Raw genomic sequence first — 16653 nt, 5'->3', positions numbered from 1 at the left:
GAACCCTTGACTTCCAAATCAGCTGATTTGGGAAGACATGTTCACCACTAGACCAACCCAGTGGATTTATCTGAGACACTTCCGAGGATGCCATTTATAACTCATCAATTCTAAGTGGCATGTATTTGTGGTGTAATAATTACAAATAATGCTTTAAGTCTATTTGCAACTGGTTCAACTAGATCACAGCATCATCAAATAACAACATTGTCATTTTGCATTGGTTTATAGCATTACTTGAGGGTGGTTGGTGGTATTAAGAAGTTTAAACAATTTCTGGGTAAAATTATTGGCACAGTTTTATTATTCTTTAAATAATCATATTCTGCTCCAAAATATGTATACTGAATTTAAAATGCATTTTTATAAAATAACAATTTAAAAAAAAAATTATAAACAGATATTTATTATTAACTATTTAAATATTACTAAATGTTAAGTGAAATACAAGTGGATTAGAATAATTAATTTTTAAATTTCTATAAAAGGCTAACTATGACTGAATTTTTGTAACTTTAAACCTTATACAAAAAGCTAAAAAGGTGTGTATATTTTATAACTTAAACATCTTTTGTAAAAAACATGTGTATATTTTATATAACTTGTGAGCTTTTCTTTTTTTATTACCAGTTTTGAATTGATTTCCTTAGAATTTTTCTGTAATTCAGTGAAATTTTATTTTTAATTTCCTTTGCATACAAAATGTTATATATTTAATAATTTTGAAATATTTTTTGTTTTCTTATTTTCATGTTTTTTCTCCCATTAATTGATTCATATTTTTAACCTTTTATGGTTATTTTAAATTTATCATAAATAGAAATATGAAATGACTAAATGTAGTATTGTAAATACACACACTCTCTCTCTCTCTCTCTCTCTCTCTCTCTCTCTCTCTCTCTCTCTCTCTCTCTCTCTCTGTCCGTCTGTCTGCGTGCGCGCGTGCGTGTGTGTGTGTATAGGAGAGAGAGAAAAATAGAGTGAGGGAATACTGCATAAAATGTTAACGTACATTTTTTAAATTTTATTTGTCTCTTTTAATGAAACAAATAAATCTTTATTTTTATATGGTTAAAAAACTGGCATATACTGTGTGAATATTGGGTTTCTGGATCTATTTGTCATTTTCTCAATTAAAATTAATCATTTCAATTTTAAGGTTTCATAAAAATCAGTACAGCAATTCTGGAATTACAGAGATACACAAAAAATATACCTAAACATATCTATTATAACTCCTACTGCAGTTGAGTTAAAAAAAAAAAAAAAAAAAAAAAAAAAAAAAAAAATAGTAAATTTGTCTTGCAAAAATAATTATTTTCAAAAATTAAAAAAACTTGTAATTTTCTTGAACTCCAATTTTTTTAAAATTGTTTTTAACTTGATCTAGCCATCTCAATTTTAATCTGTTTAATGAGCTAGTGAATTTTAATCAAGTGAGTCCTGGGATGTAATCTACTGGATGGTGGTAGATTACTTATAATGTCTTTTTGGATTAGTGATAAATAAGGCTTTTACAAATAAGTGATCCTAGACTGTGGTGGCACTCATTTTGCTGTTTCTGTCTACATTCTACATGTATCCTGTGACAGTGCTGCATTATGAGGAACAAATGATACCCCTAATTAAGCCTTCTTGAGGGATATAGTTAGTGGTTTCAAAAGTAAGAGGTGGTTTTACTTTCCAAATTCCATTAAGAATTTACTCTAACAGTGACAAGAATGGAAGATCCTGTAAGTCAGGTTTCCATCTTCTAGGTTAAGGTATTCAGAAGGAGCAGCCATTCATATATTTGTGAAGACACCACAAGTAATTGATTATATGATCTCAGCAATCTTTAAATCTTAGTATGTTTTTAGTACTGTTTGGTTGAAAACAATAGAAAATAAAACAGGATTTTCTAAGGAGACATTTCTTTCACTCTTATTTTTTTATATAATATAATGTCACCCATCCTCTTAGATAAAATACTTTGGAGATAATATAGTCTTCTTTCTGGAACTCCTTATGGGGATTACTCAAGAGAATGTGATGTAAAGATCTAAATCATGGTCTTCAAATCAGAGCATGAATTGTTAGAAATAAAAATTAAAATAAGTGGCAAGTAGAGAGTAATATACTTGAAATGGTTAGGTTAAAGTTAGACTTAGAAAAGATTAATGAGCTTTGATAGAAAAATTAGCAGAATTTTTCATCTAATTATACTATTATTAACTGATCTTTTTTTATTACTTACCTTATCGTAACTCATGTAAAATTAAAACAACAGAAACACTGGAGTTGAAATTAGAATATAATAGGATGAAGAGTATGTATGTTACTAGCAACACTGTGATACAGTTATTTTAGTCAGGATATATTTGACATCCAAACCTACAGTTATAGTGCAGATTTATATGGCTACTTCTTCAGCCGAAACCTATCTCCAGTATATAGAAGAAATAGATGACTAAATCAGATATGTTAAAGGAGATGATGATTTGCTGGTAATCAAACTGCATTGCTGTAAGAATAGGATAAAAAGAGAAAGTTTTTGGAGAGTGCTTTGAAAAGTGCTAGAAATAAAAGAGAAAGTAGGCTTTCAGACTTTTCTCATATGTGAATTTAATACCAGGCTTTCAGAATTTTGAACCGCCATGAATCGATATTTGCTAAAAATAATTAATAGTTTTTATTTTTTTAAATTATGAAATAGAAGATACACATAGATAAAATCAGGAAATATGTAATGGTTAGAGAAATATTTTAAAATAAAGTTATGGGCTTTAAAGTGTATCCAGGAGATAGGAGTGATACTGACCTCAATTTGGTGGTAATACAGTTTAAGAGATTAAGGAAAAGGGTGAGAACAGACAGATTAAAAAAAAAAACATGTGGATTTAAAATCTGAACAAACCATAAATTCAGGTCTGAAACATTATTACACAAGTAGACTCTGTTGAAAACAAATGGACAAATTTGATGAAGCAAATAGTTAGACTGAAAGGTAAGAATTACTAAAAAGCCTTTCTTATGAGAAATATTTTAAAACTGATTATAGGTGGCCTGATCAGGACTAAGTAACCTCTAAAATTGGCTTAGCCATTTTCTAGAGAACAAATCCTCTGCCAGGCTTAGAATGGTTATGATGTGTGAAGTAGTTTCCCATTGCCTTTTTCATTAAGCTGAATATGCTGTGTATCAGTATCCCAAGACCAAGTAATGATAGTGATATTCAGTTGTACAAATGATATCTTTGCTCTGTTCTATACAAGAACTGGCTGCACAATAAACATCATTACTCTTAAGAAAAATAAGTTTTTTCTACTGGTACTTTGTTAGTACAAATAACTTTTTATGCATCACAATCATAAAAAAATTGGGACAGTTATTCTAAAGTAACTAATTATTGTAATGCTTTATATGATAAAACAATTATAATTAATATCTCTAATCAGTAGGTTGAATTGAAATATATAAAATGAAATTATAAGTGCAGAATAGCAAAAGGAAGAGTAGTTGAAGTAAAGGTGTAGTATGTAGAAAATAAAAATATTAAAAGTGCAAAACCAGAAGTAGAAATTATGCTAGATAAGATCTATATTGTACTTCATAATTCATATGTTAAAAAGTGCACTTCCTTAGACAGGTTCTATTCATAATATGACAATTTTAAGTCGTTACTTGTTCTCATTCAATTGTAATTATTTTTCTTAAGTAATAATTTATTCAGAAAAGAAAATGAAATAGCATATAAAAAAACAATTATGTAACTATTAACAAACAATTATTAAATTTATAACTACTTATTAAAGAGTAGTATTAATATTATGCTTGTAAAACACTTGCTGGAGCATCTGTGTGCAAGAGAGATTTGTGTTAAAAAAAAATTAGTACAAATCATATTATCAAATTGCCTTGATCTCAGAAACTATCATATGATATAGCTTTTACTTTTAAATAGAGCAGGGTATTTATATGTCATCACATTTAATTTAATAAGTAATTAATGTATCTGTGAACTTTGCTGCTCTGTTTATTTCTATTAAGAATTGGAAGGTTTTATATCTTCTATATTGTAATTTTTTTTCTAAATAAGGATCAGTTACTAAAATAAAACTGTACTTCTGTACTGTACTGTACTAACTTTATTGTAGTTAATTTTTTACTCAATAGTACTGTTTTTTTATGTATATTAGAAAAGTACAGGTGGATTTTATTGTAATTCTGTTTCTTAAATTTATAACATTTAATTTTTATCATTACTATAAATTTATCTTCTTTTTATACCATTTTCTTTTAATATTAGAAATTCACTAAGTTGTTTTAGAGTGGGGCGATCTTTGTAAAATAAAATAGTAATATAATATAATTAGTAGTAATATAATTTATTGTTAATAGATTTACTGTGATTTGAAAACATTAAAACAAGATATGGAAAAAAGTAAGTTTACTAGAAAAAAGTTATTAGATTTAACATAAGTGCTTATCAAAACTGACTTAACAATCCAAGAATCTAAAACAAAATTTATACAGACTTATATAAAATGTCAAAATTAATAGAAGGGTTGAAACAATTCTAAAAGAAGTTAAATAATTATGTGTGATCTTTTAAACCTGGTTATTATATACATTTTGTTCCAAATAAAGTGATGCTCAGTTACAATTTTATTCTGTTGTATTTGTGTAAGTAAAACATTAAAAAATAATATTAGTTAAAGCATTTGGCTTTCATATTTCTCTTTTGAAACCAATTCTAATAATGCAATTTCTAATAATATGAATGCTTGACTTAGCAAAAAATTTATTCTACAATTTCAAAAAGTAAAATTTTCTAGTTCACTAATATTTTAAACTGAAACATGTAGATTTTAAAATCTGAATTGTAAGAACATAATCTCAGACAGTTCACTGGTATTCATTCGTAATAGAAGAAAAAACAAAAAGAAGTATTCTGAAGTCAGTATATTATGAGTTATAAATATGAGTAGTTACAGAAATAAGTTACATCTTCCAAAATTCAACACCCTACCATTCAGATCTCTCTGCATTACAATAAAGTTTAAGAAAACATATAGTTTGATCTATTTAACAGTTAATTTAATTCAGTTAATAACATTGGTTACATTAAATTAATTCCATTTTAACTATAATAAACATGTTATAAGTAATTAATTTTACATTCAAAATGTATCACTAGAATTTTGCACTTATACTTTATATTCCCTTTGAAACTACTTATATTTTGCAGTTGCTCTTTATGACTAATAATAGCCACAAGACTGATTTCAATGTGGTTATTTTATACATTGACTGTTTTGAATACAGATGTAAACAAAGTTTTTTTCTTAATTTAGTTTAATTAACCTTAATCGATCAAAGATTAAAATAGTATGCAAAATATCTCCTTTACTAATATCTTAAAATCTTAGAAGAATATACATTTTTAAAAGTAGGACTACTACTATATTATTTATATTTTGTTCTACAAATAAAATCTAGATTGTGAAGAAAGAGCAGTAAAAAAAAAGTTAAAAAAATATAATTTTTTTTGAGCTGGGGAAATGAAATTTGAATAAATATAAGAATAATGCATGTATGTCTAATGAAGTAATAGTATGTTAATAGAATAAAATAGTAATAGAAGCAATAGAAGTAATAGTATGTTCCAATGAAATAAATAATAAAGTATGTGTGTCTAATGAGTAATGTATGTATTCCAATGAAATTCACACAGTAACACTGTATTAACAGGTATGTGTCGATACATATTCCTACAAAATATATTTTATATCATTGTGATAAATAAGTTGAAGCTTATCATTGATATTCTTTCATAGATTTTACCCACATATGTTTTTCCTTAATAATTTATATCTATATTTTTCGATTAACAACCTCAGGTCCATTTCCATCTGGAAATGTATGTCGAAATCTATACTGGAAATGTAGAAATCTATTCTTCTAAATTCTTTCACATTTATTGTGTTATATAGAATATCCTTGAAGTAAGTAATATAATCAATGATACTTCAAATATTTTTGCTTCTTTTCTCAAAAGTTATCTGATGTATCTGATTATGGAGAAAAAAATTATGAAGTATTATCAAGATGTCCTATACCCAAACCGTGCAATTAATTCTCTTCTAATTTTCTTTCCTTACACTCGCCATTAAAACATTTCATCATTCCTTTCTCCATTAACATGTTATTACTGACTGTACTATTCCAATCTTCAACTCATATTATGTCTAACCCTTTTTTTATATTTTCCAGAACTTTTTTATACTTTATATAAAAATCAATTTTTTTTCCAAAAATATCTTTACTCTTTATGAGTATAAACATAAATTGCTTTTATCTTTATTAAGTTTCACTGTCAAAGATATTATTCTTGGTGAAACAGCTTTCCAAGCCAATAAACTATTTTTTATTTGGAATTGTTAGTATTCCTACACCTTTTTTTAACTTGACTTCATTATATTTTTAATATCTTAAAGCATAATTTTCTTTAACTTCAAAGTTTTCATACCACTATCCTTCTTTTGTACCTCTACCAGTCAAAGTATTTTTAATTGTATATTTCATCTTCTCTACTGTTTCCTCATCTTTGCTGTTTATTGTTTAGATATTTCAATTTGCAGAAATCATGTTACTCTTAGTAACAAAAAAAATCATATGAATTCCTTTATCCCTGTCTTTTTTTAGCGGGTTCCTTTCAGTTTTTTAAATCAATTACTTTGGTTAGAAGGTTAGCACATCATCTTAAGAAACCTTTAAACTGAGTTTAGGGTCATTATGAACTAATTTTATTACACCAGGCTTGGAAACTGTGATGAATTTCATCTCCACACAGATGTCTCAATACAAGTATGCTTAGTCCAGCTCCTCCGGGGTCAAATAATTACCTTTTGCTGCTTGTTTGACTTATCTGGGGCACCTCTAGGAGGTTAACTTAAGATGGAGAAGCTGAGAGAAAGGTTTTTCTAATCACTCTTATGTTATACATATCTGGATTCATCCCTTATCATAAACTCACAAAGGTAGTGTTTATATTAATATATCAGATTTTATTATCAAAGTTTTAGTAAAATAATAAACTGGTTATGCTCGTATATTAGCCACTGAATTCATGAATCAGAAGTGTATGATACTTGTATATTGTGTTAACAGACTACACTGCACGGGTGAGGAACAAAGAGCAGATTCCTTAGTACTAGAGGGAGAGCTTATGAATGACTTGCCAGATTCTACCGATTATAATTATATTTGTATTTCTGAATATACATAACCCACATTACACGTGCATAAATGAAGTATGAGTAAACTATATTTCCCACAATATAAATAATTATGAAATAATAAGTTCTTTATGGCATGTTTTTTTGAAAATTTACCTCCAGTTTTTCTGGAGGTGTATTCTCAACAGCTTCCTCACATCTTTACATCCTTACATCTTGAATATCTTCTTCTTGATTCTATAGATGGTTTTGCTGTTAATGAGATTTTTCATAACATTGTTAAGAAGCACATTTTAAGTAGTTAAATAGTGTACTGGATCTTTGTTTTGTTTAATGTTTCCTTTTGGAAAATTTAGTCTTTTAATAAAGCTCTTTTTAGCTTATGTGAATTCATGAGTTTCACAGTTCGTGTTTTTGCGTGCCGTGAGTAAAATTTGCAAGTTGTGGTCACTTTTTGTATATGTGTTCCATTTTTATGAGATGATCAGCAAAAATTGATATAAAATTGATTCTGAATGTGTATATGAGAGTTGTTTCTTTAGTTTCTGTATCTGATTGCCCAATAAGTATATGTCGAGTGAGTTCAATATTATACTTTTATATTATATTACTATTACCCTTTATAGCGATAGTAATAATAATAATAATTATTATTATTAGTAGTATTATTTTCCCCATAATATACTAGGCAAACCAGATCCAAATCCACCCATAGATACAAATAACACTTATGTGCTTCATATAACTCAAATCAAACTTGCCAAATCACCTTGTACAAATTGGACTTACAAGCAGATTTACTAATCAGAACAAGCAAATTTTATCCACAGAGTATAAAAGTTGTGAACTCAACAGATTTAGAACAGTATCAAATCTACAAACACTTTAATTTTGAAAAAAACAACATATTAAATGAACAAAACAATACATCTACACTACTATTTAGCTGTGTAAATGGTTTTCCTTATAATTTTAAGGAAAGTGCTATTAACAAAAGCACAGTCTGCAATACCAGTGAATAAGGAACTGAATTATAGTTCTTTAAAAATCATCTGGAAGCATATTTCCAGATATTTAGAATTAAATTGCAAAATATAAACTTAATTTTGTCAAAGTAAAATTAACTACCTGAACGGTAGGAATAGATTTAAGATGTCACGTTAATAAAAAGAGAGTCACTGTCAGTTTCATTGTCCTCATTTATAAACATGTGCACAGTTAATTTCAGGAGTCCTGTCTGCTGCCATTATTTCTATTGTGTTGGCTTTATTTAATGAAATAAAGAGAACACATATTTTGTTTTTTTATTCTTCTGCTAAAAATCACTCGTGCTTTATTTTAATATCTGTGTAGTGAAATGATTTTTGTGAATACTGAATAAAAAGAAATTAACCTTGATGTAATTATCAAATAAATTATTTTTGAAGTTAAGTATTAATGTAGCTTAGATCTGTTATGAATACTTTTTTTGCTTACCATCTGTATATATTTTCAGGCTGTTGAGAAGAAAAACCAGACTGCCATTTATAAGGCATTAGAACATTTTGATGATTTCTATAGCTCTGTGTATGGAAAGACATGGAAATCCATTCGTGTTGCATTATTATCTCCACAAAAATATTGTGCAGTTATAAATAACTATGACAATAGTGAGGCTACTGCAACTTTACTGAAAGTAACTATTTTTTATGTTCGTGTATTATACTTTAAAATTATGTTCAGTACTGGCCTATTACAATTTTTTTTTAAATATGTATCATAACAAACTTGTCTTTTACATGAAACCTTTCATTTTATAATGTTGACTTCTAACACTGGTGCTGTTAATAAAAAACAGCGATGATTGCAATATTAAGTAATGGCTATTACATGTTAGACCTGTGAAAAGATGAGATAGTGTTAATGGTAATGTCTTGACTTTATTTTATATATAAATATTTAATGGCTCAGAAATAAAACTGAAGAAGTTAAGTTCTTATTTAATAAAAAATTTAGTGTTAAGTTACCAGATTTTGCAAGTTTTAAGAGTACTGGCTGACCAACAGAGACTGGTTTATATCTATGAAATTTCATACTTGAAGCATTTAAAACTGTGAGTCACAATTTTTGTTAAAGGGTTGATAATTAAATTGAAAATAAACTCTGCTGGTCTCCTTGGTGGAGTGGTAGTGTCTCACCCTTTCATCCAGTTGAATCCCCCAGTCAGGTATGGCATTTTTCATTAGCTAGAAAATTCTGTTTCCATATTCCATGCACAAGCTTCAAGCTTATAAGTAAGCTTAAGTTACAGTATATTCTAGAAAAAAATAATTTTGAATATTGTGCCATTTAACATTCTACTATTAACTTGATTTTGATGATGAAGGTGCATTTCTGGTTATTTTGAAATCTTTCTAAATCAAATTTGTTACAAAAAAAGAAAGATAAATAATAAAAGATAATTTTTTGGTTTGAACACACAAAAAATATATTATCTTAATCTTAAAAAAAATATAATCTAGAGCATAATAGATACATATTGCCCAGCGATTCCAGGAAAGGATTTTACATCTAGAATAAAATAAATTAGCAACAGATTCTATACTTTAAATAAACAATCTAATTAATTTTGATTTCAATGTACTTGTTAAAGTGATTTAAGTGGGCTCTTTTCAGTTGTTTTGCTCTCTTTTCCTATATTTTCTTTAGAGAAAGAGATTGAAAAAGAGAATGCATGTGTTGCACACACACACACAAAACTGTGTGTGCTTCATTCTTGTTAAAATATAAGTTACTAAAAAAATGTCTACAGTTACATATCAATAATTAAGCTCTGAATCAGCTCATTCTCATTGCTTCGTCACTTCTCCGCTTCCTAAAATATTTTAACTAAAATATATGAATTAAAAAAATTCATATAAAAATTCATTTCTTTAAATTCCATTTAAAGAAATATCCATGTCATCATTCCTTTCAAGTCTCTTGTAGCCAAACCATTTCACTTGTATTTCTGCTAAAACAAAATAGAAACCCAAAAAAAGTTTTACATTGTTTTTATTTATGCTTTTGCTTAATAATGATTATTTGTAAATTATTATGTGTAAATTAATATTATTCTTTTATTTATATTAAATAAATAAAATATATCATAATTATATTTTGATTGATGGTAACCACTATCAGACAACTTGCTTAAATTTTTTTTTTTTAGTGTGTATAATAACTTATAGGTAGTAGAAGTACTTTTTTTTTAGAATGAAGGTGCATTTAATATGAGGGATGCAATTAAAGGACAGAAGAACCAACTGAAGAAGCAAAGTGAAGAATTGAAGAGGAAAAAAGAATTGGATGCTGTGCATGCAATGGATCGCAAGTTAGAAAAAATTACTCAGAACAAAGAACATGAAGAACTGCAAACATTGTATCCAAAGAATGTTTGTATTCCTGACCAAGTGATTGATAAGTGAGTTAAATTTATTTGTTGAAAAAATAAATCTTAATAGCATAGCTTGTATATTGCACATTTCAGATGGAAATCCATTCATAGTATATAACATAACCATTGTTTTAACTAAAAAATGCATTGCTTTCTATTTCTTTTACTTTTGCCAAATTCATTGAAAAGATAGCTTTTATGACAACTTGTACAGTATATATTTTTTTTTGTCTTCAGTCATTTGACTGGTTTGATGCAGCTCTCCAAGATTCCCTATCTAGTGCTAGTCGTTTCTAAACGTTGCTTGCCTGCACAATTTTTTCCTTATACCTGTCCCTCCAAAATTAAAGCGACTATTGCAGGATGCCTTAATATATGCCCTATAAGTCTGTCTCTTCTTTTAACTATATTTTTCCAAATACCTCTTTCTTCATCAACTTGCCGCAATTACCTCTTCATTTGTCACTTTATCCACCCACCTGATTTTTAACATTCTCCTACAGCACCACATTTCAAAAGCTTCTAAACTTTCCTTCTCATGTACTCCGATCATCCAAGTTTCGCCTCCATATAAAGCTACACCCCAAACATATACTTTCAAAAATCTTTCCCTAATGTTTAAATTAATTTTTCTTGTTAAAAAATATTTCTGACTGAAGGCTCGTTTCACTTGTGCTATTCAGCATTTTATATCGCTGCTGCTTTGTCCATCTTTAGTAATTCTGTTTCCCAAATAACAAAATTCTTCTTCCTCCATAATCTTTTCTCTTCCTATTTTTATATTCAGCGGTCCATCTTCGTTATTTTTACTATATTTCAGTACTTTCATTTTTTCTTGTTTATTTTCATGCGGTAATACTTGCATAGGACTTCATTCATGCCATTCATTGCTTCTTCTAAATCTTTTTTACACTCAGCTACAATTACAATATCATCAGCAAATCATAGTATCTTTATCTTTTCATCTTGTACTGTTACCCTGGATCTAAATTGTTCTTTAATATCATTAACCGCTAGTTCTATGTAAAGATTAAAAAGTAACGGGGATAGGGAATATCCTTGTCGAACTGCCTTTTTTATTATGGCTTCTTTCTTATGTTCTTCAATTATTACTGTTGCTGTTTGGTTCCTGTAAATGTTAGAAATTGTTCTTCTATTTCTGTATTTGAACCGTAATTTTTTTAAAATGCTGAACATTTTATTTCAGTGTAAGTTATGGAATGCCTTTTCTAGGTCTATAAATGCCAAGTATGTTGGTTTGTTTTTCTTTAATCTTCTTTGTACTATTAATCTCAGTGCTAAAATGCTTCCCTTGTCCCTATACTTTTCCTGAAACCAAATTGGTCTTCTCCTAACACTTCTTATACTCTCCTCTCAATACGCTAATTGTAAGCTAATTGTTCTGTACGAGGTGCTACCCAAAAGTTCAGGGAATTTGAATTTTGCGCGCATACCATTGCTGGTATGACCTGCTGCCGCTATATGTGGCTAACATTACTCTTTCTGACAGCTGTCCTACAGCTGTGATGGTGAGAGGCTGCATTGTTGACTTTCGTGCGGTTGTGTAACATTGTGTTTTACTGCTTCAGCGAAGTTCTAAATAGCAGATTTTAAAGAGCAAAGAACCTGCATCAAATCTTGCTTCATGCTTAAAAAAACTGGCGTAGAAACCCATCGCATGCTTGTGGAAGCATTTGATGACAATGCTATGAATAAAAGTAAAACTTTTTTGTGGTACAAACAATTCAAAGATGGATGAACAACATTCGATGACGATGAGCATTCAGGAAGACCATCAACAAGCCCAACACCAGAAAACATCACGAAAGTGTGAGAGGCTATTGTTGCAGAGCGTAGAGAAACAATCCATGATGTTTGTGCAATCGTACAATTGTCATATGGGTCCGTGCAACGCATCTTGTCAGACAATTTGAACATGAGATGCATTACTGCAAAATTCATACCAAGACTGTTGAACAGCGACCAGAAACAAAATCGCGTAGCTGTGTCTGTAGTGAATTGAAAAATTCAGCAAGAGATGACTTTAACTTCATCTCCAACATCATAACCGGTGATGAGACATGGGTGTATGGGTATGACCTTGAAACTAAGTAGCAGTCGTCGCAGTGGAAGTCTCCAAGTTCACCGCGGCCAAAAAAAGCACACCAAGTTCGCAGCAATATGAAGTCCATGATGATTGTTTTTTCGACATCAAAGGCATTATTCATAAGGAATTTGTTCCTCTTGGTCAAACTGTCAATGGGATGTTCTATTGTGAAGTTTTGAAGCAGTTACCTGAAAGGATTAGGCGCAAACGTTCAGATCTGTGGGGTAACAACACCTGGGTTCTGCACCATGACAACGCGCCTGCGCACACATCACTAGCCATTTGGAATTTCTTGGCTTCCAAAAAGACGGTAGTGATTCCCCACCCACCTATTCGCCTGACCTTGCCACGTGCGACTTTTTTCTCTTTCCAAAAATAAAATTTCAATTGAAAGGCCGTCGTTTTAACACAATTGAGGAGATTCAGGAAGAAACACAGAATGTGCTTTGAACACTTACACCTGCAGACTTCCAGGGATGCATGGAATCATGGGAAAAACGCTGGGAACACTGTATCAATGCCCAAGGGGATTACTTTGAAGGAGGCAGTGGAAATTATAAGTTATGGTAAGCTATTTTATTTTTATGGTAAAATTCCCTGATCTTTTGGGTAGCACCTCGTATTCTTCACATTTATCTACTCCTGCTTTCTTTGGTATCATGACTATAACACGTCTTTTGAAGTCTGATGGAACTTCCCCTTTTTCATAAACATTAAACACCAGTTTTTATAATCTATCAATCGCTTCCTCACCTGTACTGCACAGTAATTCTACAGGTATTCTCTCTATTTCAGGGGCCTTTCTACAGTTCAAATCTTTTAATACTCTCTTAAATTCAGATCTCAGTATTGTTACTCCCATTTCATCCTCCTCAACTTCCTCTTCTTCCTCTATAACATCATTTTCTAATTCATTTCTTCCATATAACTCTTCAATATATTCCGCCCTCCTATCAACCTTTCCATTCGTATAATAAATCGGTGTACCATCTTTGTTTAACATATTATTCGATTTTAATTTATGTACCCCAAAATTTTCCTTAACTTTCCTGTATGCTCCATCTATTTTACCAATGTTCATTTCTCTTTCCACTTCTGAGCACTTTTCTTTAATCTACTTCTCTCTCGCTAGTTTGCACTTCCTGTTTATAGTATTTCTTAATTGTTGATAGTTCCTTTTACTTTCTTCACCACTAGTATTCTTATATTTTCTATGTTCATCCATCAACTGCAATATATCCTCTGATATCCAAGGTTTTCTACCAGTTCTCTTTGTTCTGCCTAAGTTTTCTTCTGCTAATTTAAGAAATTCTTTATAATATTCTCCAATTCTTCTTCTACATTTTCTACCTTATCTTTATTTACTCAGACCTCTTACGATGTCCTCCTCAAAAATCTTCTTTACCTCCTCTTCCTCAAGCTTCTCTAAATTCCACTGATTCATCTGACACCTTTTCTTCAGGTTTTTATACCCCAATTAACATTTCATTATCACTAAATTATGGTCGCTATCAATGCCTGCTACAGGGTAAGCTTTGTAGTCGATGAGTTGATTTCTAACTTTGCTTAACCATGATAAAATCTATCTGATACCTTGCAGTATCACCTGGCTTTTTCCATGTATATATTCTTCTATTATGATTTTTAAACTGGGTGTTGGCAATTACTAAATTATACTTAATGCAAAACTCTATAAGTCGGTCCCTCCTTTCTTTTTGACCATTTCTTTTGCCCAGCCCGTATTCACTCATTATATTTCCTTCCTTGCCTTTTCCAATGCTTGCATTCCAATCTCCAACTATTATTAAATTTTCATCCTTTTTTATGTTCTTAATTGCTTCGTCAATTTTTTTGTATACACACTCTACCTCATCATCATCATCATGGGCGCTTGTAGGCATATAGATGTTAACAGTCGTTGTCGGTTTAGGTTTTGATTTTATCTTCTATTTCCAATTGAAATTAGATTATGATTATTTCTAGTTTACTGTAGTAATGATAAACTTGGTAATATAGTTTTATATTATAAAAAAATAAATAAGATTGAAAATAATTGAAAGCCCTCACAGCTGGGGAGTTCTGTTCCCTTATATTATATTTAATGATTCATTTTTTATTATTATTGAAAATGATATTCAATAAAATACAATTGTATGAAATAAAATATTATTATTATAGTTAGAAAGAAATATTTACTACATGTGTAATTTCTTACTATGGATACATTAATTATATGGATAACATTACTTATTAAGATGGAATTGTAAAAATGAAATGTTTTATTTAGAAATAAGTGTTATAGATTGATCACATTTATATACATTACTAACATTTTCATTTGTTATTATTTTTACTTAATTAAAAATGTCAAAAACTAAAAACTATCAGGAAATTCATTATCTTTAAATTTTTTTTTTAGTTGTAAACTTTTCATTGCTTACTCAGGAAACTTGGTATAAACAGTGGCACTTTACAGTCATGTAACACTGCCTAATGATACATGTCTTTTCTATGAAAAAAAAATTGGATCCATTGCAATATGCTGATGCATCTTATAATATAACATTTTTTATTCTGTGTATTAAATTAAGTAAAGTAACTGCTCATTACTTTTAACTGTTAATTATTATTATTATTATTTTTTTTTTTGTAGAGAATTTCTCTGTAATGATAATAGTATAGATTGGTCACGACAAATAGACTCTAAAAGTGGGCTATCTACTACAGCACTGTATGATTTTATTCCTACTTCAAAATTGAAAGGAAGGGAGGATTGGGTTTCAGAATCTGAACATTACTCTTATTATGAGAAATATTTAAAAGTTCCAATTGATGTTGCACATGAAGATGATTTAAATTTTCCAGAACATTTGCAAGTTTATAGTTTTGAAACAAGTAATGTGAGTAGTTTTCAAGAACCACAAAGAGGGTCAACTGGAGTATTTAGTAAGTAGTTAATATAAAGTATTTCTTTTCATCATTACAATTTTGATTACTATCTTTCATCACTTCAAATTAAAATTAAAAAAATATATATATATAAAAATAAAAAATTTGTAGGCAGTTTTTTAAACGAATTGTTTAGTGAATGAAGAAGGCAGTAGGGAAACCACCCCATTTATCATTTTCCCTAGTGAACCTGCTGTGCAATCCTTATTATTCACTGAATAGTTGTTCGGTTTTAGAAGTGAGTTGACTCAAGCAAGGATACTTAAAACTGGTACGATTACAGCACTTAGCATTCATACAATAGTACTAGTAATTAATTTTAATAGTTGGAATTTTGATTTTGATTTAATAATAACTACAAAATTCCTTGTAGATATTAGCTGAAAAATTTATCTGTCGTAAAATAATTGATTATGATGAATAAGTATAAATACCCCCTCTCTGAATCATGATTCCTTGCTGGTGGTGAGGGAGCTTGAGTGCACAGTGATACAGAGAGCTGGACCAACGATGCAACCATATCAGAGTGTTATCTGCTGAGAGTCAGACTAAGGAATGATTCCTAAAATAGGGCAGCAGCTCTTTCAGTACTATTACAGGCATAGGTCAGGAAAATTTAAATGGCCATATCAACATCATTCAATCTTCTGAGTATTGCACAGCAGAAAGCAATGGAAAACTACAGCTGTTTTTTTCCCAAGAAAATGTAGCTCTCTGCATTTTCTTGTAACAAAGATGGATGTACCTTCCTTTGTAAAATATTCCACAGGTAAACTAGTTCCCCCTTCAGATCTCCAGGTGGGGACTGCCAAGGAGAGGGTCACCAGTAAATTAAAAAATAACATTTTATGAGTCAGAGCGTGGAATGTTAAAGTCTAAAAAAGGTTGGTAAGTTAGAAAATTTAAAGAGGGAAACAGGTATGTTAAATGCAGATGTAGTGTGAATTAGCGAGGTTCAGTGG

At 29.6% G+C, this 16653-nt stretch overlaps 1 protein-coding gene across 12 annotated transcripts in view; it reads left to right on the top strand.

The window, feature by feature from the left end:
* Positions 1-16653, top strand: part of l(2)10685 (5-methylcytosine rRNA methyltransferase l(2)10685) — a 103608-nt gene that overhangs the window by 43056 nt on the left and 43899 nt on the right. For all 12 annotated transcript variants that reach the window (XM_075377890.1, XM_075377840.1, XM_075377850.1 and 9 more), the window contains 3 exons: positions 8716-8895; positions 10454-10662; positions 15396-15688. In XM_075377890.1, the coding sequence (XP_075234005.1) occupies positions 8716-8895; positions 10454-10662; positions 15396-15688 (682 nt within the window). The remainder of the gene's footprint in view (positions 1-8715; positions 8896-10453; positions 10663-15395; positions 15689-16653) is intronic.

Source organism: Lycorma delicatula, chromosome 1 (assembly GCF_047948215.1).
Source record: "Lycorma delicatula isolate Av1 chromosome 1, ASM4794821v1, whole genome shotgun sequence".
Classification (NCBI taxonomy): Eukaryota; Metazoa; Arthropoda; class Insecta; order Hemiptera; family Fulgoridae; genus Lycorma; species Lycorma delicatula.
Note: the sequence above shows the minus strand (reverse complement) of the source record. Positions and strands in the feature narration are given on the sequence as shown.